Genomic DNA, 26,461 nt, shown 5'->3' with positions numbered 1-26,461 from the left:
GACCTTTCTGAAAACACGGGTTTATGAGATTTGCAAATCATTTCAATCCATTTTTATTTACATATTTCAGAGTGTCCCAGTTTCTTAGCAATTGTGGTTTTACGTTTTCCGATAGTCATCAACATAATTACCCTTTTAAATATCACTGCATGTCAAAGAAACATAAGTGGAATATTTGCGCCATCAGCTCTGGTACAATACGATGGGAATGCCATTTATTTTGCATAAAGCAAGTTTTTGGACAAACTCAAAATATGAGGTAATTAAAACTCTATATTACCAGACAAATTTCCTGGCAGTTCATCAAATATTTCTTCAGATAGTTACTAAACACACAAATGTGAACTCATTGTGCTACTACTACTACTACTCAAGGCACCAACGTTATTAGGATTCAACTTCTAAGCGTCATGAATGGATGCATCAAATGTCACGGCAGTACATCTGTGATTTGTTGGGAGATTTCAGTCTGGACCACAAGTGGTCCACTGTGCCGTGTTGCAAGCATGTCTGAAAACTAGACCAATGTTGGACTACAAAATGCTCGTGCATGACCCTTAATTAGTTTTATTGTCCAGTACAATGTGCAAAATGCAGTTTGTCTAAATCAGATTTAAACTGGTAACAATCACTCGCATACCATCTATTCTTGTCTTGTAATCTACTTGTTCTCTGACAAGGTACCACAAACGCTTACCTTCGATTTGATTTGTCCCCCTTGTGTAAAGACTATAAAGGTTTCTTCATCCAAACATTTCCAGTGGCCTGTGGCACTCCTTTCATTGGTTCCTTCATTTTCATACGTTCAATTCAGAGTTAGAGCAGAAGAAGAGGTCTTCATAGTCACACTGACTACTGATTCAAAAATATCCAGTAGTTCTGCAATGCAAGTATGGGTCTGCAATGACATTCAATCATCTACCAAACTTATCATTCACTTAAAAAACAAAAAGTCTTGTCTGCAATTTTCCAATTTCTCCAGTGTTTTTGTTCATAACCCTTCTGCTCCAGTGAGGGAAGAAAAAACAAAAAAGCCACACTCCAAAAACATCTTCCGTTCTGCACGGAGTCACTTGTCAGGAAAAACTGACAGTCCTTTGTAACCTTAAATGTCATATATATATATATATATATATATATATATAAGAAGGTGTTCATAAATTAATTAACAATGTTCAGTAGATGAAATACCACTTGCTTGCATTTCTGTCCTGAAATCATCACTTTGTGCTTTCCGCAAACAAAAACAAAAAACATTGAAAAAGAAGCAGCAGATTTTTGCCAGAGGTTAATCCATATTAAAAAAAATGTCTCTTTAAATCTAAAAGATTTTCTTTATCTGTGACGGCCGGGTATCCCATTGCCGTTTGCAGCCGGCTCTTCCAGCTCGTCGTCCTCAAAGCCATGAAAAGTGGAAGTGTCGCTCTCTGAGGTGGTGCCGAAGAGCTCCTCAGCTCCAGTAAAAGTCCCGTCTTCCTTCTCTTCTCCACAGTCAGCTGGAACACCGGACAGGAGAGCAACAGAGTCAAGAAAGAAAATCATATGGCAATCATCACAGCATAATAAATCATGCAAAGATATATGTGAACATACTTGTGCACTGGCAGGCTGAGCAGGGAGACACAGATTTACCCGTTTTCTTGTTTGAGCCCTGGCATTTATTACAGTAACTGTTGGGAATGCTGGTCCCACCTGGACCCTTTGGACCTAAACAGGAATTTCCAGAAAGAAATCAAAGTTTTAATGACAGTTGATTTAACCCAGATTATGTTAGGTACCTATACAACTTATACAAACAGAATATAACTTAAGTGAAAACCAGGTGACATTTGTCCTGAAGAAGCCAGTTTGCAGAAAAAAATGTTCTACAATTTTAATTGCATTAAATAAAATTACATTTAATTTAATTACATTTGTCTACACCTAAAAAAAGGATTAGGATTTTGCATTGGGATAAAAACAAACAAAACAACCCCCCCCAAAAGAAAACAACAACTTTAAAATATAACCAGAACAGGGTTGACAAGAAGCAAAATAATCGGAGTGAATATAACTTAAATATAACTTAAAGTGTTAAAAAAGAGGAACCTAAACAGGAGCCACAGGTGTCACATTTACTTACGTTTGTGTCTGTCAGTCTGTGGTGCAGTGGGGGGTTGGGAGGCAACTGTGCTCCTTTCCCCGGCTCTGTCCTCCTCTGCCAGGTGAGAATGGGTGTAGTGGTAACTTAGTCCTGTGCGGTTCCTGTAGCGCTTTGCACAGACTGCAAGAAACACAGGGGAGATGATCAGTCTCACTACTGTGGCTGCGTTTCATTATATAAATATAATTCTGGGAACACAGCATTTCTAAACGTGGAGTTGGGCAGGTGTTTTCCCCCCTGCATCATCTGGCCATTTGTTTTTAGGATTATGGCTGGTTCTCATAGAGACCTTCACAAAGCTTTTGAGTTAAAATTCCACAGAGCATCTGCTTAGATGGTAATAATGTCAAAGAAACATAGCTACAAAATATTTGTATGTACCCTTTTGTCTTTATAGGCAACAACAAAGTGCAGACTGATAGCATCATTGAGCATAGAAGAAAATGGAAGAAATTCTATCTAATGGAGCTAACTATTCTACTTCTGGCACCAGCACTTTAAGATCTGATTACAACAGTGAGTCAAATAAAACACCAAGCCACACATCATAATAACCGTGGCTCAGATTCAAAGCACCAAGGGCACCTTTCAGCTTGAGAAAAATAACATAATGTAAGGGCTAAATCTATAATGGCAACTCTTGCAACAATACCACTCAACAACCGATCAAAATAAATATCTACAGAACTACAGTCAGAACAACAAATCAACGTACCTGAGGTTGAAGATTTGGAGTTCTGCCTTTGTTTGTATCTGTCTGAAACAGAAAAGACAAAAACACAAGAAGAAAGAGAAAAGATGAGGGTGTGTTTTTCCACACAGAGTCAGCAAATGGAGTCAAATCCAATACCCCTTACTTGGATTTTCCACATGCAACTTGCATGTACAAGAATAGCTAAGACTGCAGTCGCAGTAGTTCACAAAGTTTTATCCTGTTAAGTCCATAATTTGTTTTGCAAAGACACATTTTTTGTAGTTTTGCCTCTGTGCACCATCACCGAGTGGATTTTAAATTAAACAATCAAGATGTCGTTGAAGTGCAAACATTCAGGTTTAAAATAAGCAGGTTTTACAACAATTGTGCATCAACTGTTTAGGAATTACAGCCATTTCAATACATGGTCTCATTGGTAATTGGATAATTGGCTGACAAGTACTTGTCTTGTTATTTTATGACTAATAAGAAAGCAGATATAATCAGGGATGCACATAAGTGGTCCGCATGTGCGCATTCGCTGTCAAAATAAAAGACGCGCACCAGATAAGAAGCTGCAACGCGCGTTTGCGTCCATATAAAAAGCAGTGTTTTTGTCCGCTAGAGTGGGATTTTCACGGCACATTCTGCACCACATCTCTGTGCGTTCATCATTTGTTTGAAGCCAGCTCACCTCCTGCAACCACTTTTCCGAGAATACGCGCTTCTTTTGTGGTTCAGACTCCTGACATTTCTTTGGAGGTGGAGGAACACCAAAGTAATTGCTTAAAGGAGCTTCTTCGACATCTTTACGAGTTCTAAACAAATGTCTGTCCTCCTCCAGAAAATCTTATGGACGCAAACGCGCGTTGCAACTTCCTATCTGGTGCGCGTCTTTTATTTTGACAGCAAATGCGCACCTGCGGACCACTTATGTGCAGCCCTGGATATAATATTGGAAGCTCATTCAAAGTGTTAAATTTCTATTTTTTTTGTTCCACTGTGATTTTAAATGAGATGTTAATGCAAGTGAGTGAGGCAGTCATGAGGCTGAAATACCCCCCCAAAAAAAAAAAAACATTCAGAGAGATGGGAAAAACTTTCCAAGTGGCCAAATCAACAATCTGGTGCATGATTCAAAAGAATGAATGCACTGTACTGGCAGCTCAGCAACACCAAAACCTCTGAAAGAACACAGAAAAGCGCATGATGACAGAATTATTTCCATAGCTCAGAAAACCAGCTTCACATCTAGTCAGGAGGTAAACTAGACACATCGTTATCAAGATCTACGACCATGAAACGCTTTCATGAATCGAAAAATAGCGCAGGCTGCACGCCAGTGGTTACACTCAAGATTACAAAGGTCAGATTAGACTTTGTGAGAGAACATCAAAAAGAGTTTGCACAGTTCTGAAACAAAAAATCTCTACAGATGAAATCAAGGTCAACTTGCACCAGATTGACTGAAACAGAAAGCTATGGAGAACAAGACAAACAACTCATGATCTGAAGCAATCCACATCATCTATCAGTATGGATGGAAATCGAGAACCGGCTCCTAGCAGTCGAATTCCTCGGAATTGTTAGTCTGCCCGCCTATAGATCCCACTTATCAGTTCTTGCACTTCCGCTACAATCTGCTGATGTCAGTTGTCGGAGGAGGTAAATAGTTGAGCAGTTTAAAGAGTGGATATGGACATTACTTTTAATTTTATTGCACTAAAGGACAAGAGTGTAATGGTAAAGAGCAAAGTGCATCCAGGACAGAAGTAACTGTATTAAACTGTTAACACACCTTCGGTCTTAGCAAGCAGCTGTACAGACAGCATGCTAATGCTAAGCTATCCAAAAACCCAGAGTGGTGCTAAAGCCGAGTGAATGACGATCCCAGCCCAGGACTGGAGTCAAGTAATTCGTCATTTGGGAGCAGCGGTGAAGTCAGTCGCCGCTAAACTTCCTCAGGTAACAAAAGGATGAGCAGTCAAGCTGCAGCCTCCGTTTCTACCTGTTCATGGGACGTAAAATCACTGTGGCAATTGCTTTGAAGTCTCTTTGTGCTTCATTTTTGCTTTGTGCTGTTTGCTTTCTGTTCATACCTAAATACTAAGAAAGATCATATGTGTGGCCTCATTAGGACAGGGATTTGTTTTTGTGTGTTGGGCTGTAGCCTCAGGTTTATATTGTTTAATGATAATGAACAGACAGTGTGCTTCAGGTCATTTTACAGAGCAACATGAAAGTAATGTTATAAGTAGTATAGTGAATTATTTTCTCCTTAATTAAGTAATGTACTGCATTACTTTTAATAAAAGTGTTCTGTGTAATATGTGAAATAAATTATTCACAACAAAGAGAGGAAATGCATCCAACACGCACAAACAGTTGATCACACGACATGCAATTAATTGGCACGAATGTAATGTCTTTGATATGATGGCAGTAACTCTGAAAGCACAGCTAGTGAGAGCCCAATGAGAATCAATGGGAGAATTGACAAGGATTCGAATCAATAAGTAATATCGATAAAGGAATCGGAATTGCTAAATTCTTATCAATTCCCATCCCTTTCTGTCAGCTGTAGTGGAGATAATGTTATAGTAGGGCATGTAGAGGTGCTGGTAGTATTGGGTCACTGGTGTTAATTGATGATGTGACTGCTGATACACAGACAGGACGAATTGTAAAGTCCACTGTGGTGGTGTACAATAGCAAACCTACAAAACTGTTAAAGTTTAACAAGTCTAGCTATATTGTTGGTAACTGACTTTGAGGGTTGCTGTTGACCATGACAGAATTTTGAAGAGGAAATCTTGATCTGTAGGTGCTCTTAACAGCCTCACAACCAAGGAAAGCCTTTTTCTTATCCTTTCTCACACACAGCAAGACAATCTCTGCATCAGACGTGTTCTCGCTACTGAAAATACCTAGCTTGGTTTAGGTCAGAGCTCGGATAGAGGGTGTAGGAGGCAGGACACATGATGCCCACTCACAGAATTCATCAAACAATTACCTGCTCCTTTTTTCACATGAGCTCATGAGCAAAGTGTGAAAGCGGCTTAAACATTATTCTTCCAATTAGGTCTAAAATACAAACTGACTCTGTAAAAAGCCTGTCCAATTTATTTTATCAGTGAGGAGTGTAAACAGTAGTACTCTAGGAAACTGTTAGTCTCGACTGTACAAGGTTACAACGTTAGATAACAAAATGAGAAGAAGAAGAAAAAAAAGAATTCAGCAGATTATCTACAAATCATCTGTATGACGGTTAAATGATTTAAGAATTTGTCTCGACTTACTATCACAGACATATGGCTTATCATCATCTAGATCTGTCCTCCTGCGACCTGAACCCCGACCCTGAAGAAAGGCAAAAAAAATAAATAAATTCAATGAGACTGTCTGCTATGGAATCTGTGTTTTTAACATACAGACGTAACACATAAAAGATCAGCCTGAGTTAACTGTGATTTGACTTTTTTGATTTTTCTAAACTGCATCTCCAGTATGTGTCCATCATCGTTTCTCCAGCCACTTACTCTTCCTTTTCCCCGATGTCTCCGCTTGGGAGTGTCCACCTCGTAGTCGTCATCGTCATTGAAAGCATCTTCTGCTGCATCTGCCTCCAGAACCCTCTGGGACAGAGAGAGATAGAGTAATGGATGATCAGTACTGATTAGAGCTTAGCTAGCTAGAGGAAAGGGGGGGAAATAAATAAAAACACTGTGATGAGGCAACATTTTGATTTTGATCACATCAGTTGCAAAGCCTGTGAGGATTTGGGTCAACAATGCCCTCAGCCCTAACCTTGACATCTTAATACATCTCCATTTTCATTTCGATCCCAACAACAAAGCTATACAGCTTTTCAAAATCTTAGTTTAGAACAAACATTTGAAGCATTAACAAAACATTTTAAGCACATTTCCCCCCCCAAAGATTTAATGTCTTTATACGTGCAGTTGTTGTGACTACTGAAAGTTATGGCTCTCCTCATTTATTTGGAAAGGGCTTTGGTCTTGTTCACGCAAAATAGTATTACCAGAGCGGCTGCAGAGTGGCAAGATTTCCTTCTGAAAGGACTTGGCCATTATGCTCCAAGCACCCTCTTTCCATAAATATGAATGTTTCCACAAGAGTATTTTAGTGGAATGTGTGATGCTAGGAGATATACCTGCTTTTGACTTGCAACAAGAAACAATAAAGATACTGACTTTTTTTCACAGGCAGAGCTACTGCATTGAAAACTCAAGTTCTATACCTTCCCTTTTCCTAAAATGCCTCTCAGCGAGACAACAGTCATCTAACAAGCACCGCAGGTCAGCTGAAAAAACTTGGCAGGTTGCCTTGGCAACCAGTTGGGGCACTAAACATCACTGTGAGTGCCAAGGCCTTCGATCGTTTAACTGATACCACACAAGATTAACATTTTAAAATGTTTACCGGATGCTATGAACCGCACTGATCCACACGCAGTTTGACTGGACCCACCTGGATCTCCAGCAGGCTCTCCTCGTCGTTCTTGGAGGCGTTCCTCTTGTCTAGGCCCTCTCCACGAAGCAGAGCTTCCAGTGTAGTGCTCTGAGTCGGCAACGTGTCCTTTGACATGAGACCGCCGTCTGCATGAAGACAAATAACAGGCAACATGTGATGAGTCATCACAACACCGGCTTAGTGTTTGTCAACTGTGCGCTTTAAGTGAAAACATCAGAGTGCTAATACACAGCATGTGCAGTGTATCACCATCAAGCACTATAATTTCGATAGGAACCAGCAGTGTCACAAACTGTGACCTGCATGAGCAGCTTTTATCAGCATAATTCCATTATCTTCCTTCTCTTCCACTCTTACTAGAACTCATGAAAGCATGTGGCAATTTGGTGTAGCATTTGTTTTTTCTAATGCTTATCATCTCTTTGTCCTGCAGCAGAATGTGTCATCACAGCCATTTTTCCACAACAATATACTGCTGGAAAACAACAAAAAACAAAACATACATGTACTGGCTCTGAGGAAGACTGCACAGTCACTGAGCTCTCGGTACTGTTGCCCTATGCGGACATTATGCTGACTTTGTCCACAGGAATGTACTTATGTGGCTTATCACTTTAACTTGAACACATGCAGATATCTCCTCCTACACTGACGATCTAAACAAACAGTGTAGGAGGCGAGCAGGTTGAGCAGACAAAGCAGAACAAACAAAAGCTTTGACAGCTAGTCGGATCCACACATCTTATTTGCACAATCTCCTCTACAGAGAGCTTCATGATCATCCAGTTGCTTTGTGGGTCTTTGAAGAGGACATACTTCAAAGCCCCAGCTTTTGCAGAATATTGAGCACGTAGGACCTGAAACAGCAGGACTGCATAGGTGAGAGGCAGGCACAAAGAGATAGGTACGAGAGGGAGAAAGCTCTATGCTTCTTAAAAATTGGCCCTTCCACCATGTGGCAGCAGCCCCTCACCATTGTGTCTGCACACGTTGACTTTCAACTCTCCGCGACGAGACAACCCCCCCTCACCCCCCTCCCTCCCTCTCTCAACCCATGGGAGCTGGGGGGGGCTAAAAATAGAGCCGGCAGCAGCCTGCAGCAGGGAGCTGATTCTGCATGCAACCCCAGTCCCTCTAGCACACCATCAGACAGTGAGACAGACTGGTTGCTGCCCTGAGCTGGCCACCTCTGGCCAGCTGTACAATGTGCTCCATATAAGAGACGCCAGGTTAAATCGGGGTACGTTTCCCCTCTGATGGGCACTCACACACAGCGCATACCAATCCACTTTTTATTGGAGAAGGGAAGGGACAGCAGGGTGGTGGTGTGGTCTCGGCAAGCACAAGCTCAGTGGAAAACAATAGGCTACAATGGGATGTGTTTAGGAAACAAAGGCTTTGTTCACATGCTGTCACTACATCTTGGTTTCTCTTTCCAGTCTCTCTCGCTCTCTCTCGCTTCCTCAACATCCCAACAATTTTTCCTTCTAACATGCAAAACACATAAACACAGCACCACAATCTTGGAGGTTTCTGTCAAAACATTATGCCATTTTCTTTTTGCAGAAACTACTTGAAAGAGAAAGATGTAACCTTGCATTTCTGTGTTTATTCCTTAGGATAGTGTAACCTCCCAGTGGGTATGAAAGCTTTGGGCACAGAATGGACCTGTTACTCGGTGTTGAGAAAGACTGGCCACCAAACACAGACACACTGCGTGGCAGGCTACAGGGAGAGAAAGAGACAAACCCAATCAGCAAGGGAGGTGGCAAGTAGAAAATAAGATGGAGTGAGAATATAGAGAGGGTAAATGTGTTGAGTGAGCTGTTTCAAGTGGCAGTCAGAGAAGACCAAACTTCATTCCATAACATTTATTAAATACTGTCTGCAGTGGCCAAACTCTGTCTCGCTGCTCCCAGCAGCGGTAAATCTAATTACATGTTCTACTTCTCACAAAACAAGTTTACCAGCCGTGGTGAACACAGCCACATTTCATCCTCTGAAAAATGACTGGCAGCCTGCTCTGCTCATTGCGCTGAGACTGACTGATATGCTTTTAGTGAGATTATTCCAGATCATCACCAGTAATCACATGAGCTGAAGGAGGTGGGTGGAGATCGAGGGGGAGCCGGCTGAGTGGGAGGAGAAGCTGAGTGGAGCAGAGAGCGGTGGGCAGGTGACATGCCGAGAAGAGGCTGCAGGGTCTTACCGAGCTGGAGGCCGTAAATGCCCAGGCGGGGATCTGTGGAGTTGTGCAGCCGTCTTTTCTTTCGCCAGCAGCGGGCGGGGTACGTGTACATCTGTCCGGCTGCAACACCTGTAGAATGGACGCCATGAATGAAAATTCAAGTCTCATGGCAATTTGTTTGTTTCGACATAAAGTCCTTCAAACGTTTTGTTTTTCTCTATGCCTGCACCAATTTTTCTGTCTGACACTGACAGGACAGTCTCCAAACCACCAAACCATAACAAACTAAACCAAATCATGATCATTTACTAATCCTAGCCAAGTAGTTTTGTTCCCTAAACTTCACTAAAAAGCACTTAATAATGTATTTTATGTCTTTTAGCTGAAGGTTACTTGCCACTCCCAACCACTAATACCCCTTTTCCATTAGTATATACTCTGATTGGCTCGACTCGTTTTCCACCGAATATGCGTAGGGCTCATTACAGTAACGTGACCGAACGTCCCATGACATCATTTGTTTGGGACACAAATGCCACAACAAAGGAGGAAGTCGAGGCGATGGCATAACTGCTGCTCGGTCTGTGGCTTTTTGTCAAACTTTTTTTGTGTAGCCATTTCTCTCACTGCTGGGTTTCAAGATCGCCGTTTTGATTTTCATGAAGGAGACGCTCTCATGACTCATCGAGTGACGTCGCTGACTATCTAATCGGTGGAATTCAGTCTGTTGATGTCTCCTTTTCGGATCATCTCGGATCCCTTGGAACCCCGGTCAAGTAGGTACTTGAAAAGTACCTGGTACCAGGTAATAATGGAAACACTAAAAACCGTGTCGAACTGATCCAAGTCTTCTTTCTTTTTGCATGCATAGTGTGGGTGTTTTCACTCACCGGGGCTGCGATGGTGACGTTCCATCCAGATGTAGCAGTTGTTCTGGGCCACCCCGGTTTGAGAGTCCAGGAATGGCAGGCGGACGCTGCGTTCAGCGCACAGGCGGGCATTGTAGCTGCGGCACTGCTCAATGGCCTCTTTATAAAACTGGTCGCCCAACCTGTCAAAAATAAGCAAAGATCAATGACAAGGGTAGATATGGTTGGTTAACTTTAACTAATTGTAAATGACATCACCTGCTGGTTAATGAACTCCTGTTTTTAACCTACGAGCATTAAAACACACCTTCACTACATGGGACTCCTAAGGGGTGGATGTGACGAACATTACTTGCTCAAACAATACCAAGCGATCAATCAAAATGTATGCTTGCCTTAAAGCACATTCTGCTTTATCATTCATTTTGACTCTAGGGGGACAACAGACAATGTGCAAACAGACACACCGTGTTGTAGAGATGCACCGACTGATCAGTCAGGGACCAGGATCGGTCCAATCCTAGCATGCTGACCCCTGACTAGGGATGGGTATCGAAAACCGGTTCTTGTTGAGAACCGGTTCCCACTGTTTCAATTCCTTGGAATTGTTTGCCATTTTTGCAAACGATTCCCTTATCGATTCCAGTCGCCCCGAATGACGTCACCACGTTGCGGAGCGTCATTTACCTGGCAGGAAACAAGGCGCCTAAGCGGCTCAAACGCTCAAAAGTTTGATTATACTTTATGAGAACCGATGACAACAGGGCAACTTGCAAAGTAGATATTTCATTTAAGGGAGGAAACACTACGAATATGCAAAAGCATTTGCTCACAAAACACGCGATGACACGTGTTTTTAATTCCGCTCCGGACTCGTGACTCTCAACCCAGCAGCAGCGGTAACGTTTGCACGTCCTCTCCCGTTAATGCGGCAGGTAAATAATCAACTAACAGTGCATATTATGTTAGCGCAATCTGCCTTATTACAAAACCTGCCATTACTGTGCATGTAGGTGACCATGATGAGAGAGACAGACAGAGTCTGGCTGGCGCTCGCTGGCAGTTCTCGCTGCAGTCTACCGGTAGCGTCTCCTTTCAGGCCAGGATAGACGAATGTCACCGAGCAGTGTCTAAGTTTGTGGTCAAAGCCTTGCACCCATTTGCCACAGCAGATGCCCCGATTTTTGGTAAGTGAATGTGTTTAATTGTAGGCAGGGACATTACTGGATATTCTTGTGTAATTGCCACAGAACAATTTATGTTATACTTTGTTATTGCTACAGAAGAATATTTATTTTATTATTTTACATTTACAATTTTTTTTCCTGGGGACCCTGTGATGCCCCATTGAAGAGCCGTAGGCTGGATCTCTTAAGATCTCACTGTTGGGTTTGTAAGGCCATGTTACTCCTAAATTTCTATCTTGTTCAAAGAGAAGATATAAAACAAAGTTCTAAGCTAATCGACCTTAGTGTTCTCCTTTTTTAAAAAGAATCGATAAAGAATCGAATCGTTAAACAGAATCGAAAATGGAATCGGAATCGTTAAAATCTTATCAATACCCATCCCTACCCCTGACCCATCTCACTTATGTCCAATTAGAAGCCGGACTGTTTCGTGCACAACAACATGAGCAAAAAGCAATTCACGTGCAAACTCACAGCCGTGTGCTAAGATGTCATCAGAGTAAACTCACTTCACTGTGAGTGAAGACACAAAATTCACACCTGGTGAAATCTATTGCATTTGCTTTTGTTTGGTAAGATAGAACATGGTAGGTAAAGGTGCATCTCATTTTCAGCACTTTTTTGTCAGGGGTTTAAATGAGAGGAGATCCAGGAAGTTGCTGCAGTTTGGGGAAAACTGTAACGTGTACTAATGTCTTTTAATCTAAAAAAAGTTACGCGAAAGGTTCATAGAAAGAAAATTGGGATCAACAAAAATTGGTACTGACAGGACACGCTATCAATTAGGGCTGGGCGATATGGCCTAAAATTCATATCGCGATATAATTTGAAGCACGTGCGGTAACGATATATATCGTGATATATTCTGTTCTTCTGTATAACGTATTTTCCACACTTAAAATCCTTTAATTTTCTCAAAAATCGAGAGTGTGCCTTATGTATGAATTCTGGTTGTGCTTACTGACCTCGAACCGATTTCTGCGTGCAGAAATCTGTTAAAAAATGTTTTAGTACAACTTTGGTAAGCCGCACTGCTTGATGGATTGTCAGAGCATTACGGCTGCCGTAGTGAGAAGCTTCGCGGAGTAATCTGGGTCCAAAACTCCGTCCCTTCAGGTCCCAAAATCAAACGAACACTGAGAGTTAAAAACTGTCAAAATTTGACAGGCTCCCCCACAAACCTTCGCCTCTCTCACCACAAGCTAAGGCACTTAATTCTATCTGTGAAGACTTGAGATTTGTAGATGTATGGAGAATAAAACACCCTTTAGATAAAGAATACACTTTTTTCTCCGCACCACACAAATGCCATACTAGGATTGATTTTTTCTTTTTACCGGGGTTGTTATTGCACTTAGTCTTATCGTGTGAGATTGGTAGTATTATAATCTCAGACCATGCTAATGTAATGCTCGATCTCTCTCTCAAAAATATGGCAAACAGAGCAAAATACTGGAGGTTAAATACAATTATTTTAAAGGATCATACATTTATATCTTACTTTAACACTGAGTTTAGATACTTCCTGTCCATTAATCTGCAGTCAACAAATGACTCCGCCTTACTGTGGGAAACTATTAAAGCGTACACTAGAGGGATTCTTATTTCTTACTCAACCAGTAAGCGGCAGCAAAAAGTGAGGAAGCAGAATCAGTTAATGGTAGAACTTAAAACAAAAGAAAGGACTTATGCTGACTCCCCAACCCCAGCTTTACTACAAGAGATATCTGCAGTCAGATCAACTTTAGATAGCCTTTTTACGCAAGATGAAGAGCTTAACCTTACGTTTACTAGACAAAGATTTTATGAACATGGAAACAAACCTGGAAAATACTTGGCATGCCTTATCAAGAAAAGATCTCAAACACAATTTATTACAGTTATTTGTGATGCTCAGAATGAGCGCGTATATGATAGTAAAACTATAAATAGCATTTTTAAAGAATTTTATTGTAGACTATATACATCTGAACAATCAGTTAATGCACTGGAATTAATGGAGGATTTCTTTTCCAGGCTTAGTCTGCCTACTATAACAAATAAACAACAGACTACCCTTAATGCTCCCATTTCTAGAGAGGAAGTACTAAATGCTATAAAAACTTTAAAGAACGGCAAAGCCCCAGGACCTGATGGTTTTTGTAGTGAATTCTATAAAGAATTTAGTGAGCTGTTAATAGACCCGTTACTTAATATGTTTAATTACTCGTTCTTGCATAATAGATTACCTCAGACTCTAAGGGAAGCTAATATCTCTCTTATTTTGAAGAAGGGGAAGTGCGCAGAGTCTTGCTCCTCTTATAGACCGATAGCTCTTCTAAATGTGGACCGGAAGATACTTTCTAAAATATTAGCTACTCGACTCGAAATTCTTTTGCCTGTAATTATTAAAGAAGATCAAACAGGCTTTATAAAAGGCCGTAATTCTCGTAATAATGTCAGACGCCTTCTCAATCTAATTCAGGCTGCTCAGCAAAGGAACATAGGCGGTTTGGTGCTCTCTCTGGATGCTGAAAAGGCTTTCGACCGGATAGAATGGACCTACTTATTTTATACTTTAAATAAATTCAGTCTTGGTGATAATTTCATTAAGTGGGTAAAAATTTTGTATGATAATCCCCAGGCGTCCATCTTGTCTAATGGATTGAAATCAGATAGTTTCCCATTGTATAGAGGAACGAGGCAAGGCTGCCCACTGTCACCTCTTTTGTTTGCCATGGCTATCGAACCATTAGCTGAGGCTATAAGGACAGCATCTGATGTACGGGGTTTGCAAATCGATTATGAGCATAAGATCAGTTTATATGCAGACGATGTTTTAATATTTATTTCTGATCCAGAGACATCAGTACCGGCTTTACTTAACATTATTGATACATTTAGTCAATTTTCTGGCTATAAAGTAAATTTGACTAAGTCAGAGGCTATGCCAATTGGGAGCTTTAATTCAGTGCCAACTAGACCGTTTTCTTTCCCCTTCAAATGGTCCCCCACAGGTTTTGTATACTTAGGGATATTTATAACTCCAGAATTTAAAGAAATGTATAAAGCAAATTTTTCCCCTCTGTTCGAGAAGGTAAAGCAAGATTTGGAGAGATGGAATTCCCTACCTGTTTCTTGGCTAGGACGTATAGCTTTGATTAAGATGAATATTTTACCTCGATTGTTATATCCTGTCCAAATGATTCCGGTTATATTTTCAAATAGAGTGATGAAGGATCTGAATAGTTGGCTAAGCTCTTTTATATGGAGCAAACGTAGACCAAAACTTAAGATGGCTACACTGCAGCTCCCAGGTTCAGTAGGAGGTCTAGATTTACCAAATATTAGAACATATCAATTGAGTACTCACATGAGTTATATTCATGACTGAGTCACAAATAATTCACACTCTATCTGGTTGGGGATTGAAACCTCTCTTTCAAAGTATCCATTAAGGGACCTATTGTTTTTCAAGAACTTTAAAGATATTAGATTGAGCTGTGATAATCCAGTCACACTTAATACACTTAAGGCCTGGCGATCAGTATGTCGAATTGAGGGAAGGTTGAAGCTAACATCTATGTTTACTCCTATTGTGAATAATCTTGACTTTCAACCGGGGATGTTTGATATAGGATTTAAGGAATGGAAGAACAAAGGAATTCAGAGACTGAGGGACTTATTCTCCGATAATGTAGTTATGCCATTTGACCAAATGGTTGAGAAATATTCTCTCCCCAAGCATGACTTTTTCCGTTACTTACAGATAAGGCATTATATTTTGCATAGTACTAACTTTAGTGAGAGTCATGAAGTCTCTCCTGTTGAAAAATTATTATTTTTAACAGACAAAGAGGTACCTGTGAAGATATTTTATAAGGCTTTATATTCTGTACTCTCAGGGACGTCACAGAGGCTTAAAGGCAAATGGGAAAAGGAATTAGGTATAGTAATTGATGATGAGGAGTGGGAAGATGTCTGGAGTTACGCCAAATCAATATCAGTTTGTAATCGTACCAAAGCAATACAGTTAAAAATTATACATAGAATGCACATATCTATGTTTCGCAGACATCAATATAATCCTACCCTTTCACCCATGTGCCTTAAATGTAAGACAGTAATTGGTACCCTAACTCACAGCTTCTGGTCATGTTTGAAATTGCAAGAATATTGGTAATGTGCTATTTGAAATGGAGAAGATTTTCGGTTGTGAATTGGAGATGGACCCTCTGTCTCTCATACTGGGCCTCCCCAGCCGGCGATTAATATCCAAGAATAATAGGAGATTGTACTGTGTTCTCACCTATGCGGCAAGGAAGAATATACTACTCCAATGGATTTATGAAAAAGTACCAACTATTAAAGGTTGGAAAAGAGTAGTGTTGGATTTAGTGCCACTGGAATATCTTACATGTATATTGCATTCAAAAACAGATCAATTCTTTAAGGTGTGGGAACCATACTTGAACTATGTGGAACCTGATGTTTCTAATATTATGTTACAAGGATTCTCTTGAGTGTTTAAACTGTAATGGAACTGAGCTGTTTTTTTTTTTTGTTTTTTTTTTGTGTGTTTAGTTATCAGTTTGTTTGTTTTATGTTTGTTTGTCTGTTTGTTTATTTTTTTGGTTTTGAATTGTACACTGTATTATGTTATGTAATTATGTACTATTTGTGAAAATAAAAGGGAAAAAGGGGAAAAAAAAAAAAAAAACTGTCAAAATTATTTCATCTTTAATAAAATCATCAGCGTTGCTGCTTTACCAGGTGCAACAATTAAGTTTAACATCCAGGCATCCATGAAAACAGAAGTTATTAAATTTAAAGGAGTTAGAAGTTAGCAGGAAGTTAGCTCGCTAGTTTCCACCTAAACATTTCATACCATGTTCTGAGAGATTTTTGAAGCTAATTAAAACGTACAGCTCTGCTACAACTTCCAACATAAATGAAGATAGAAAACTAAACAGCAGTGACGTTTGCAGGGTTACTGAAGTTGGACTACCTGGTATATAATGTTGTGCTACGTGATTAATGGTTGTAGCCGCTGCGATGCTTTCAACCAGGGGTGCCCAATCCCAGTCCTCGAGATCTACTATCCTGCAGCTTTTAGATGCATCCCTACTCCAACACAGCTGAATCAAATGGTGTGATTACCTCTTTAGTAGGGCTGAACGATATATCGCATTTGCGATAATATCGCGACATGATCAAGTGCAATTTTCTAACCGCAAAGGCTGCGATTATACTCTGGACATGTCCAAATTCATGGGCTGCATCCTCCTGAGGCCGCATTTGTAGACCGATTACGTCACAGCGACGTGCCGAAGGCTGTCCAAATTACTACCATATCCCAGAATTCATAGCGCGGCCCAGCCAAACTCCAGTTTCCAGCAATGGCGGCCGCTACTAAGTTTTAAAATTACTCATACTAATCTTTCTGGGTCACAAAATAAACTTTTAACATATTTTCAGGCGAGAAAGTAGTTGTGTAAACATCAAATATCTGCTCGGTTTATCAAGATATCCCATATTTGCAAAAGTGCTTCGACATTTTCAGAGGCGTCTGCTACCCACCAGCTCGACAGCTAGCCGGGAGCTCGAGGGTTACTGATGCGGCCGAGAACGGCACAACTCCCGGCACATCATTTTCAGATCACCGCGGAGTTTCGCTGCTCGGGTTAAACGTAATATATAAGTCACTTAGACAACCTAAAAATGTTATTGTTGGGCTTTTTTCAGTGTTTTGTTTGTTCGTGAGTAAATCGGTTTGGCTGAGATTAAAGTTATTAGATTAGATAAAATAAAACTTTATTAATCCCCCGGGTGGGCTCCTCCTTGGTTTTCACACAGCTGACTAAACGTCAAACAGAAAACTTATTAAACAGAAGTATGAGACAGTCGAGAATTTACACCAGTGTCCTGTTATATTTTAGATAGCAAGAAGCAGACGGCCGAGTTTATTAAACTCCACCGAGACAGCGGTGACGCTAATCAGAACTAGACCGTCCAATTTCACGCCTTTAAATTTTAAAGGCGTGTTTGTGTGTGTGTTTATACAATTGCTATTATGTTTGCACTTTATGTGTAATGTTACTGACTGCAGAGATCAGTAAGATGTGTGTATTTTTTATTTATTAGTTTTATTTATTTAATATTATTTTTTAATTGAATGACTGTCTAGTAGTTCACAGATGTCGAAAAACTGAGTGTGGTAAAGCCACTGATTTTTTTTATGTATATTTCTGCAATCTGCACATTGTACTGACTTTCATTTTAATGTTTACACCAGGGTTCCTTGTCAGCACTTTATGCTCAGATGTTTGTAAGCTAAAAATAAACTATTGTGTATGTTCAAATATACTGTTGTGATTGAAGAAGTTAAATAAAAATGTCAGTCATCAATTCATGCATCACCTCATGTCATCATAACAGAGGTCTGTCTTCCAGGAAAGAACAGTTTAAAATTAATGTAATATAGTATTGGCCATACTATATGATGTATTGCTTGTCTTTGTTTAATAATACAGAAGACAAAGACCTTAAAAAATAATCGCATATCGCATCGCAATCGCAATATTGGGGCAAAAAATCGCAATTAGATTATTTTCCATAATCGTTCAGCCCTACTCTTTAGCATGCCATCAAGTTTGGCAAAGGCCTGATAACAAACCATTCAGTTGATTCAGGTGTGTCAGAAGAAGGATGCGTCTAAAAGCTGCAGGACGGTAGCTCTCGAGGACTGGGATTGGGCACCCCTGCTTTCGACCAAAACAGGCACAGCTTGATGACATCATCAACATGCGCTATCGCGGTAGAGCGGTATAGTCAAAATCTCTATATCGTTGGCCAAATTTATATCGTTTCTATCGTATATATCGCCCATCCCTACTATTAATGTTACATTTTTTTTTAGAAATTTAAATCAGCCAATAAAAACATATTGTATTCAACAAAAACTAGGGATTGAGACCATAGCCCCAGCAGTAAAGTGTTTCCTGTACATGAATATGGTAGAGCAAATGTGTCCTTTTGCATATGAATTTCCACACAGAAAAAAAACTCAACTGCACATCGCTGGATGTGGGTGACCTGTGTGTTGGTTGAATGCTGAATGAATGACAAGTGGACCCAGACAGGGAAGGGAGTGACAGTGGAGTTCACCGGGGAAAGGCAGTCTAAAAAACTCCATCACAGAGCCAAAAATACAATATGAAAAGTACATACTGTGGCTGCAGTGGACACTTCATTGCTTTTAACAGTCTAGGTTTCACTTCAGTTCTTTGTATGTTAACTTCTCCACAGCTGGCCGATGGACCAACAAAAGTACATCAAGAGTAGCCCACAGACCGGTTGCACCACATACTTTGCACACTGCCTCTATGGACAACAGAACACTCTCTGCAGGTAGACGGGCACTCTACGACTGCCCACGGACTGCCTTTGTGCTACCACTGCTGAAGTATAATTTCAACTAGAGCAGGGCGATATGGCCAAAAATATTTATCACGATATATATTTGAAAATTTGCGATAACGATATAACTGACGATATAATTGATGCAAGACAAAATACAACTCCACAACATTACTAGTGCAAAAAGACAACCTTCCTTTTATTTTCACTTAAACAAGAAGCTGGTTTTTATGTACATTAAAGCTTTATAAAAATTTAACAGTGCGAATACAAATTCCTTGCTGAAAGTTTAACCAAAAGGCATTTCCAGTAGAAATGGGCTGACATATCCTGAGCATAACCATGTATAATATCCACTGAAGTTAAAAAGAGGTGCTTTGCAACATTAAACTGCAGTGTGCAGTATGTATTTTTCGGACCATAAGGTGCACGGGATTATAAGGCACATTAAGCGAAACAAAGCAGTCAGATAAATCAAACTTTATTAAACTCATTCTTCTTGCTTCCTCCACTTCTGTACCATTGATTCATTAATGTTGAATTCTCTGGCAGCTGCTCTATTCCCATGTTGTTGCAGTATATTAATGACTAACCTCGTATTGTGGATGGATTATCTCAGTTGTTCTCCTGACTGAAGTTTGGTCCGTTTACAGCATCCTGCCATGCGATTGCATTTGTCTCTAACTATCAGGCACGTTAACTTTTATAAGTGGAAAAGTGTTAGTGTTCGTCCTCCAGCTTCACTGTTTATGTCATGCTAACATAGCTGTGTCGCTAGCGATCACGTAGCACATCATTATATAGCAGCTAGCCCAACTTCAGTAACCCTACAAACGTCACTGCTGTTTAGTTTCCCGTCTTCATTTATGTTGGAAGTGATAGCAGAGCTGTACGTTTGAATTTATTCAGAAATCTCTCAGTCAGAACATGCTATATCATGCTTGGGTAACTAGCGAAACTAGCGAGCTAACTTCCGCTAGCTTCCTGCTAACTTCTAACTCCGTTAAATGTAATAAATTTTGTTTTCATGGATGCCTGGAAGTTAAACTTCATAGTTACACCTGGTAAAGCAGCAATGCTGATCGTTTTATTAAAGATGAAAGAATTTAGACAGTTTTTAAACTCTCAGTGGTGATGCAGTGTTCGTTTGACCTGAAGGTACGGAGTTTAGGACCCAGATTACTCCCAGATTTAAGAGCATCTTAGTCCGACAAATACGACAATAACGACGGCCGCTTGCATGTTCTGCAAAAAATGTGCTTTGTTGTGTATCTGACGGACAAACGCCAAACCAGTTCCACATCACTGAAGTTGCACCATTTTTACAAACCAATTCTGGTTCATTTGTTTCACTCAACAATCGGCCATGTGCGTATGAAAACAAAGGCACTGCGCATGCGCGTTTTACTCCCATTCTATCGCGATATTTCATTTTCCTATCGTTGCCTAACATTATACCGGTATTACCGTGAACGGTATAATATGGCCCAGCCCTAATTTCAACATCAAAGTATTTCTTCCAGAATACTTTTTTTTACAATCGGTGGAGTCGCTCTCTGCTGGCCACAACCCACAAGACCCACAAGCTACATCCATCTTTTATATACAGTCTATGTAGAGTAGTGGAAGAACAAAAAAGGAGCACAGAAAAGTCAAGAAAACAGTCTATATTAAAAATACTCAAAAGTTAAAAAAGCTTAACAACTCTTACAGAACAGATCGGTTTATTAGCAATTCATATTACAGCTAGCACCAGTGGGACTGAATTTAATAATGATATATCCGGTAAACATGCAATATTTGCCTTTGCACTATAGTGGAGTAGAAACAGACTGTAGAAAATGGGGATGCTCTTTTAAAGTGCAACTACTAATCAGACTTGAGTAAATCTACTCTTGTAGTTCTCACCACTGTTGACACAGCTGGGACACTGATGTGGAAGCTTCTTTGAAGAACCGGTCAAGAAGTGCTGTGCTGCTAACAATAAGGGCGACTATACATACGCAGCATCTGACATCCAAGATGTTCATCATGTACAAATGCTACGATAAAGGCCTGTTGCTTTGCTGGCTGCAGATCACTTAGCTGAAGCAGCTATAAGCTGATAGAAAGCCAGATCAAAACAAAACAAGGGAAGAAACACGTTGCTTCTTTAAAAAAAAAAAAAGACCGCAAAGATAAAGTGCATCTTTCACACTATCTGTTTCCTGTATATTCAAGTCCCCAAGAACCCAGCAATGCTGTTAGCATCAAACCCTGTTCAATTTAGGGATCAAACTGACAGCTGAGCTTCTCACTGCTGTCTCCACCTTGCCAACAGGGGGAATTTGTGGAAAGAGAAAAAAACAATGCATCCCATTTACAACAGTTCGACCACTCTGCTGCTCCCACTCCTGAGGTTAAACATATTATTACCTCTGTGGGCTCTTTGTTTGATCTGATTCAAGACAGGCTGTGAGCTACACTGACGCTGACTGTGTTAGATTATCACGCAAACACTGAATCTGGGGTCTGATATAAAGTCACTCCTCCGACCAGCAAGCAGCCAAGACTCTCGCACTTTAGTTCCACTTTTCTTAGTGCTGCTGAGATTTTGGCACTCCCCGAGGGTTTCAATGTTAATATTCAGAGTGAAATGGGGGAGGAAATTTCACATTCAAGCCCTCAATCGCTGCCACACGCCTGGTATGGTAATTAGCCTACTTAATTAATCTCAGCAGAGTGCCTAGCACAAGGGCAGGTTCTAATTTGACTATATCAAAGACGAAGGTAACTGCTTCAACTCTGAAATCATGACACGGTACTTTGGATGCGTTTTCTACAGTTTGCTATTATATCACAGGGCCAAGAGGGCCCAATAATAGCTACTGGTTCTTCTGGTATAAACATCCCCACATCCAAATAATGAAGTTCCTCCATGTGTTCTCAATTACAGCATTAGAAGGACGGCCATTTTGAAGTGAAACTAATGAGCTGCGGGTTGTGAGTCGAGGCTGGAATTTTAAAGCGGAGGTAGAGGTGCTGGAAGGCTGATTTGTCAGTGCTGCTCGGATCCCACACTCCTCCTTTACCTCCGTCTTTGCCACCACCCTTGAGACAACGTCCAGCTATGCATTTGAGACAAAACCAGATTGTGTGTGTGTGTGAAGTTTCCGGGAAGGACAGGCTTCGTGTCAGTGTGATTGAGAAGAGTAAACAGTCGCAGGTACAGAGCTTGTGCAGGGAGGGGTGGAAAAGTGTGAGGGAGATGAAAAGGGAGAGGGAAGGAAAAGCTAACAAGCAGATCATGACTAATAAACACAGGACTTTATTCTAATGAATAATTGCATTACTACTGCTCCCTGCCTAATAAAGACGTAGCTGATTGATTTGCGTTGCATACAAAGCCAAAAACAACATAAATTTCTCACATGTAGCAGGGCTTTCTCTGGCTTTAAGGTGCAGGAATTTTTACAAGCGTATTCACACAGGGATAGACTCAAAACAGATTTGCCACAAAGCATGACCACACAGGATCAGCGGTTTGACATGCTTGCTAGTAGCTTCATCGAGGATTTAAGAGAAATGTTTAGCTCATGAAAAAAAATAATAGCATGCGGCTTGCTAATAAAACGCATAAATTAGATTTGTCAAATGTGTACCATGTGCGGAGTGTCTCGTTTCCAACAGTAAATCCCTGTCAACCTAACCTGTGTGCTTCAGTGGCATTCCTTGATATCAACACACAGCTGCGATGGGGCATAGTGTGACATATCAGTTTACTAAAAGCAGATCGGCTGCGAGTGCTCCCCGAAGTCAGCTACGGGCGCACGCTAGTGCCAAGAAACCCCTGCGATTACTCGAGTTGAATGAAGGCGGGAGAGGATGCCGGTTGGTCTCAAGTGAATCCTGGAGTGCAAGGGGGTTTGAGGAGGGAGGATGGTGGAGCATCTGAACATGTAAGTGGGTGAAAGACTTCTGGTGGTTGCTAGCTGTGTGCGCAACAGCACGAGCTGCATCAGAGCCCTGCCTCCCCCAGCAGCAGGTGTTCCAGCTTAGGTGAGAGAACTTTCTGACACCTGTAATGAGTGACAAGACCCACATGTCCAGCGACTCAGGAGGGGGGTGGGGGGGCGCGCACACATACAGACACCACCTCCAACTCAGTATTCACAACCTTCCGCCTTGTTCTGAGAGACTAGTCTGTTGACTTGGCTGAAAGATAACTTCAACTTTATATTTTTGGACATTATTTTCATAATCGAGTTAAGATCAGAGAATGAAGCAACAGTTTGAAGAAGAACTGATCACACATGCGCAGTTAGATGATTGGATAAAGCTTTCAAGTATGCAGCTGAATAATACAATTATGTTCTGACCAACTACAGACAACTAAAATGTATCTCTGGAGCCTTAGAGAGGTGTGCAATCCACTGGTTTAGACAATCTGGCTACATTTTTAGCTTGTCTGTTTTCTATTACAAGACACAGAAGAAAAATACACAAAAATGAGCTCAAATTTGCACTAAACCAGATTTAGCTGTTAGAATTAGCCATAAACACTTGAGACTTGTGTGCATGCCACAGCCTCAGAGGTATGTACAACACATCCCCGATGTCTTCCAGCTGAGCAGAGAAGGTGAGTGTGCGCATGAGGGTGAAGAACAAAAGCAAATCTTGTGGCCAGTGGGGCCTCCGCTATCAGCGTGTTCCTGTCAACGGTTCACCGTGTCACATGGCTGCGTCCGTAATGTAAGCGTGTGTCAACTCACGTTTTGCATATCTAACGACAAACTGAGAGAGCAGGAGAGCTACGAGTGAGCTGCAGTCATGACAAAAAGCTAGTGCTTTACAATAGCCCGGCTTGTAAGGAGAATATGTAAGAGCAAAAACAAAACAACAACAAAAATCTGATATAAAACAACTTCTGTCTCGTGTGCTCTATTTAGAAGGTATCTCAAACTTGCAGGTGCACTGCTGCTCCACAGGAAGCAAGAGCTACCACATAACAAGGGTAGGGGGAGGGCCTACAGAGTGACTGCATCCTGATAGCAACCTCTGATTACACCAATCAGAACAACACAGTCTGGCTGAGGGCAGGGGTAAAAAAAACCAGACCATACACCTCCACACTGCAGTACCAATAAACAGCAAGCCTGACTCACTCAAAGTCTACTCAACAGCAAATGACAAGAAAGCTGACAACACGAATCCGGCGGGTGGAACGTCAGGAGAGCTGCGGATGGAAGATGTGTCCAGGCGGCAGATAAACTCCAGCTGTGGCTCAAATTTTAATGAGCAGCTTTATGCGCTCCCCTTATTAATTAAATATTCCAGCCTCCATTTTAATCAGCAGATTCTGGAGATTACTGTCGTCCAACAGAGCTCAGAGAAGGGGACAGACCTCAACCAGGCGTGCGCGGGCCTGCATGCTCCTGCTCCATCAGCCTCATCCTCACAAAGTCAAACTAGCAGTTCCATTTCCCTGAAGTGAATCATCTTAATACAAAAAAAGGTCAAACTGGTCTACGGGAGCGACATCCAATTAGTGTCAAGTGTGACTAATTATAATCTGACAAACGTGTGAAATGAAGTCAGAAACCCGAGACAGAGGCTAATTATAGCAGATTGAAACACTTCATTAAGCACAGCTTATAGCAAGGAGACATTCCACATCAGAATGCTAAAACGTCAGTGAGATGAAGCAGCGGCTTGACAGCAGACAGATACCGAGGCTTGCTGGGACACAAGAGAAATGGCCCAACACCGGTAGTCATGAAATGCACCTCTGCGTGCTCTCGTGAAAAGGCGTGAGGTACGAGAACAGCAGCAGTTTAGATGGGGAGGGAATTATTTATTGAACATTTGCAATGAACATCGAGTGTGTTCGCTGAGCTGCTCAGGTGCCAGCAGGAGGAGGCTGTGATTGCACCGGGCAATTCCCCGGTGAGTAAAACTGTTGAGCAGTTTGAGCGAAAATTGAGAGCATGCGCAGTCGACTGAGGAGTACATAACGATTCAACATGCCCCCCCAATTTCTTTTTTTTTGTGTGCAGGGAGGTTATCTTATTAGGAGGCCACTTTACTGGATCATCACAAATACATATACATATATACTCTGGATGCTTAAAATTAACTTCTCCCTAGATGGTGCAAAAAACACCATCCTTTCCAGCATCCTTTCCTAGGTGTAATAATGCCTCAATAACAATGGCAGCATGGGGTGCATGGATGTGCAAGGTGCTGTGAGGTCCACTCCTTGTGCTCACAGTCCACTGAGGTGGCAGGGTACCTCTGTGAAGGAGCAGATGGTTCTCCTGCTTGTGCCCAACACTTCCTCTCTGTCGGAGCATCTCTCTGACAGATGGGCCCAGGATCCTGGACCAAGCTAATCTCCAGCACTCCTCCACTTAAAGGCACAGTGGAGACAGCCTGCACTATACCTCCACAGTCCCGTGATTATAACACATCAATACAGGCGGACTGCTTGGTGACAGCCGCGCAACTTAACATGCATTTAAAGATTTAACAGACCACAATGTGCAGTACAAAAATGACAAGGAGCGAGAGGCCAAGTGTGTCTAACTTGCAGTGATACGTCTACCAGTAGGAACTGGTAAAACAATACAGAAGAACAAAGGAGAAAATGGGAGGGAAAGGTGGAGTATTTCTTTGAAGTTGAGGGACAAAAAACGGCCGTGCATGCACTATTTGAGCGCAGGGTGACAGCCTATTTTCAGCGGCGGAGTCAACTGCTGTCACTTTTGTCGATTTCGCCAGCAAGCATGCAAATACAAAATGCCTCCTCCCTTGCTTTACCGGGTCCTGACCACGTCTGCGCTCGGAGGAGCCAAAGTTGACATGTCGACAATTCACACCAACTATAAAGGACTTTCGGAATGTCCGATGATATTCCGCCGCTATGCCCCACCGAGCGAAGGAAGAAATTCGGCTTTTTAATTATTCGTAACGGCGCAAAGGCACGTTGTGGACAGTTTTTTTTTCCAAATAAATTTACAGCCCAGAAAAAGACGACACTCTCCCGTGTTGTATGCAAAGCCGTAGAGGAAAAGCCCCGCTAGTACAGCGAAAATGTCAAGCAGCCGAACGCACGTTGTTTAAAACCAAATGTTGAAATGTAGCGGAATTAAAAAAATAAAAAAGAAACTATACGAGGTTACTTTGCCATGCAAGAAGTACACAAAATGAATTTGGACAGCTTAATAGCTCATATGCACACGGCTGGAAATGGCATGCGCTAGCGCTCAGTTTAAATGTACGACTTGGCAACAAAGTAGATATTCACAATTTCCTCAATGTCTAAATTACTTACGCTTTTAGTGGATTCTGAATGACAGCCGCCATTTTGCTACAATGTAACGCAATATCGGCGTCTTGCAGTTCTGAGGGAAACCTACGGAAATTGACCAATCGGAGCTCAGGGTGAATTCGTGGACCAATACATCTGCAGCATGAGCGGATAGGGCGTGGCTTAATGGGGTAAACTGT

The 26,461-nt window shown here is 41.4% G+C and overlaps 1 protein-coding gene across 1 annotated transcript in view; it reads right to left on the bottom strand.

Moving 5' to 3' along the window:
* LOC146647166 (zinc finger protein DPF3-like) overlaps positions 1-26,354 on the bottom strand; it is a 31,015-nt gene extending 4,661 nt beyond the window's left edge. Inside the window, exons 1-10 of the mRNA XM_085390920.1 lie at positions 26,286-26,354; positions 10,410-10,570; positions 9,541-9,648; positions 7,329-7,456; positions 6,377-6,472; positions 6,137-6,197; positions 2,859-2,900; positions 2,123-2,263; positions 1,594-1,707; positions 698-1,496 (exon numbers count right to left, since the gene is read on the bottom strand). Coding sequence (XP_085247046.1) covers positions 1,336-1,496; positions 1,594-1,707; positions 2,123-2,263; positions 2,859-2,900; positions 6,137-6,197; positions 6,377-6,472; positions 7,329-7,456; positions 9,541-9,648; positions 10,410-10,570; positions 26,286-26,317 — 1,044 coding nt within the window. The 5' untranslated portion in view covers positions 26,318-26,354 and the 3' untranslated portion in view covers positions 698-1,335. The remainder of the gene's footprint in view (positions 1-697; positions 1,497-1,593; positions 1,708-2,122; positions 2,264-2,858; positions 2,901-6,136; positions 6,198-6,376; positions 6,473-7,328; positions 7,457-9,540; positions 9,649-10,409; positions 10,571-26,285) is intronic.
* Between the last annotated feature and the right edge of the window lie 107 nt (positions 26,355-26,461).

The sequence above is a fragment of the Rhamphochromis longiceps genome, linkage group LG19 (assembly GCF_057381845.1).
Source record: "Rhamphochromis longiceps isolate RC_006_pf linkage group LG19, R_longiceps_female_GT1.1, whole genome shotgun sequence".
Taxonomy (NCBI): domain Eukaryota; kingdom Metazoa; phylum Chordata; class Actinopteri; order Cichliformes; family Cichlidae; genus Rhamphochromis; species Rhamphochromis longiceps.
Note: the sequence above shows the minus strand (reverse complement) of the source record. Positions and strands in the feature narration are given on the sequence as shown.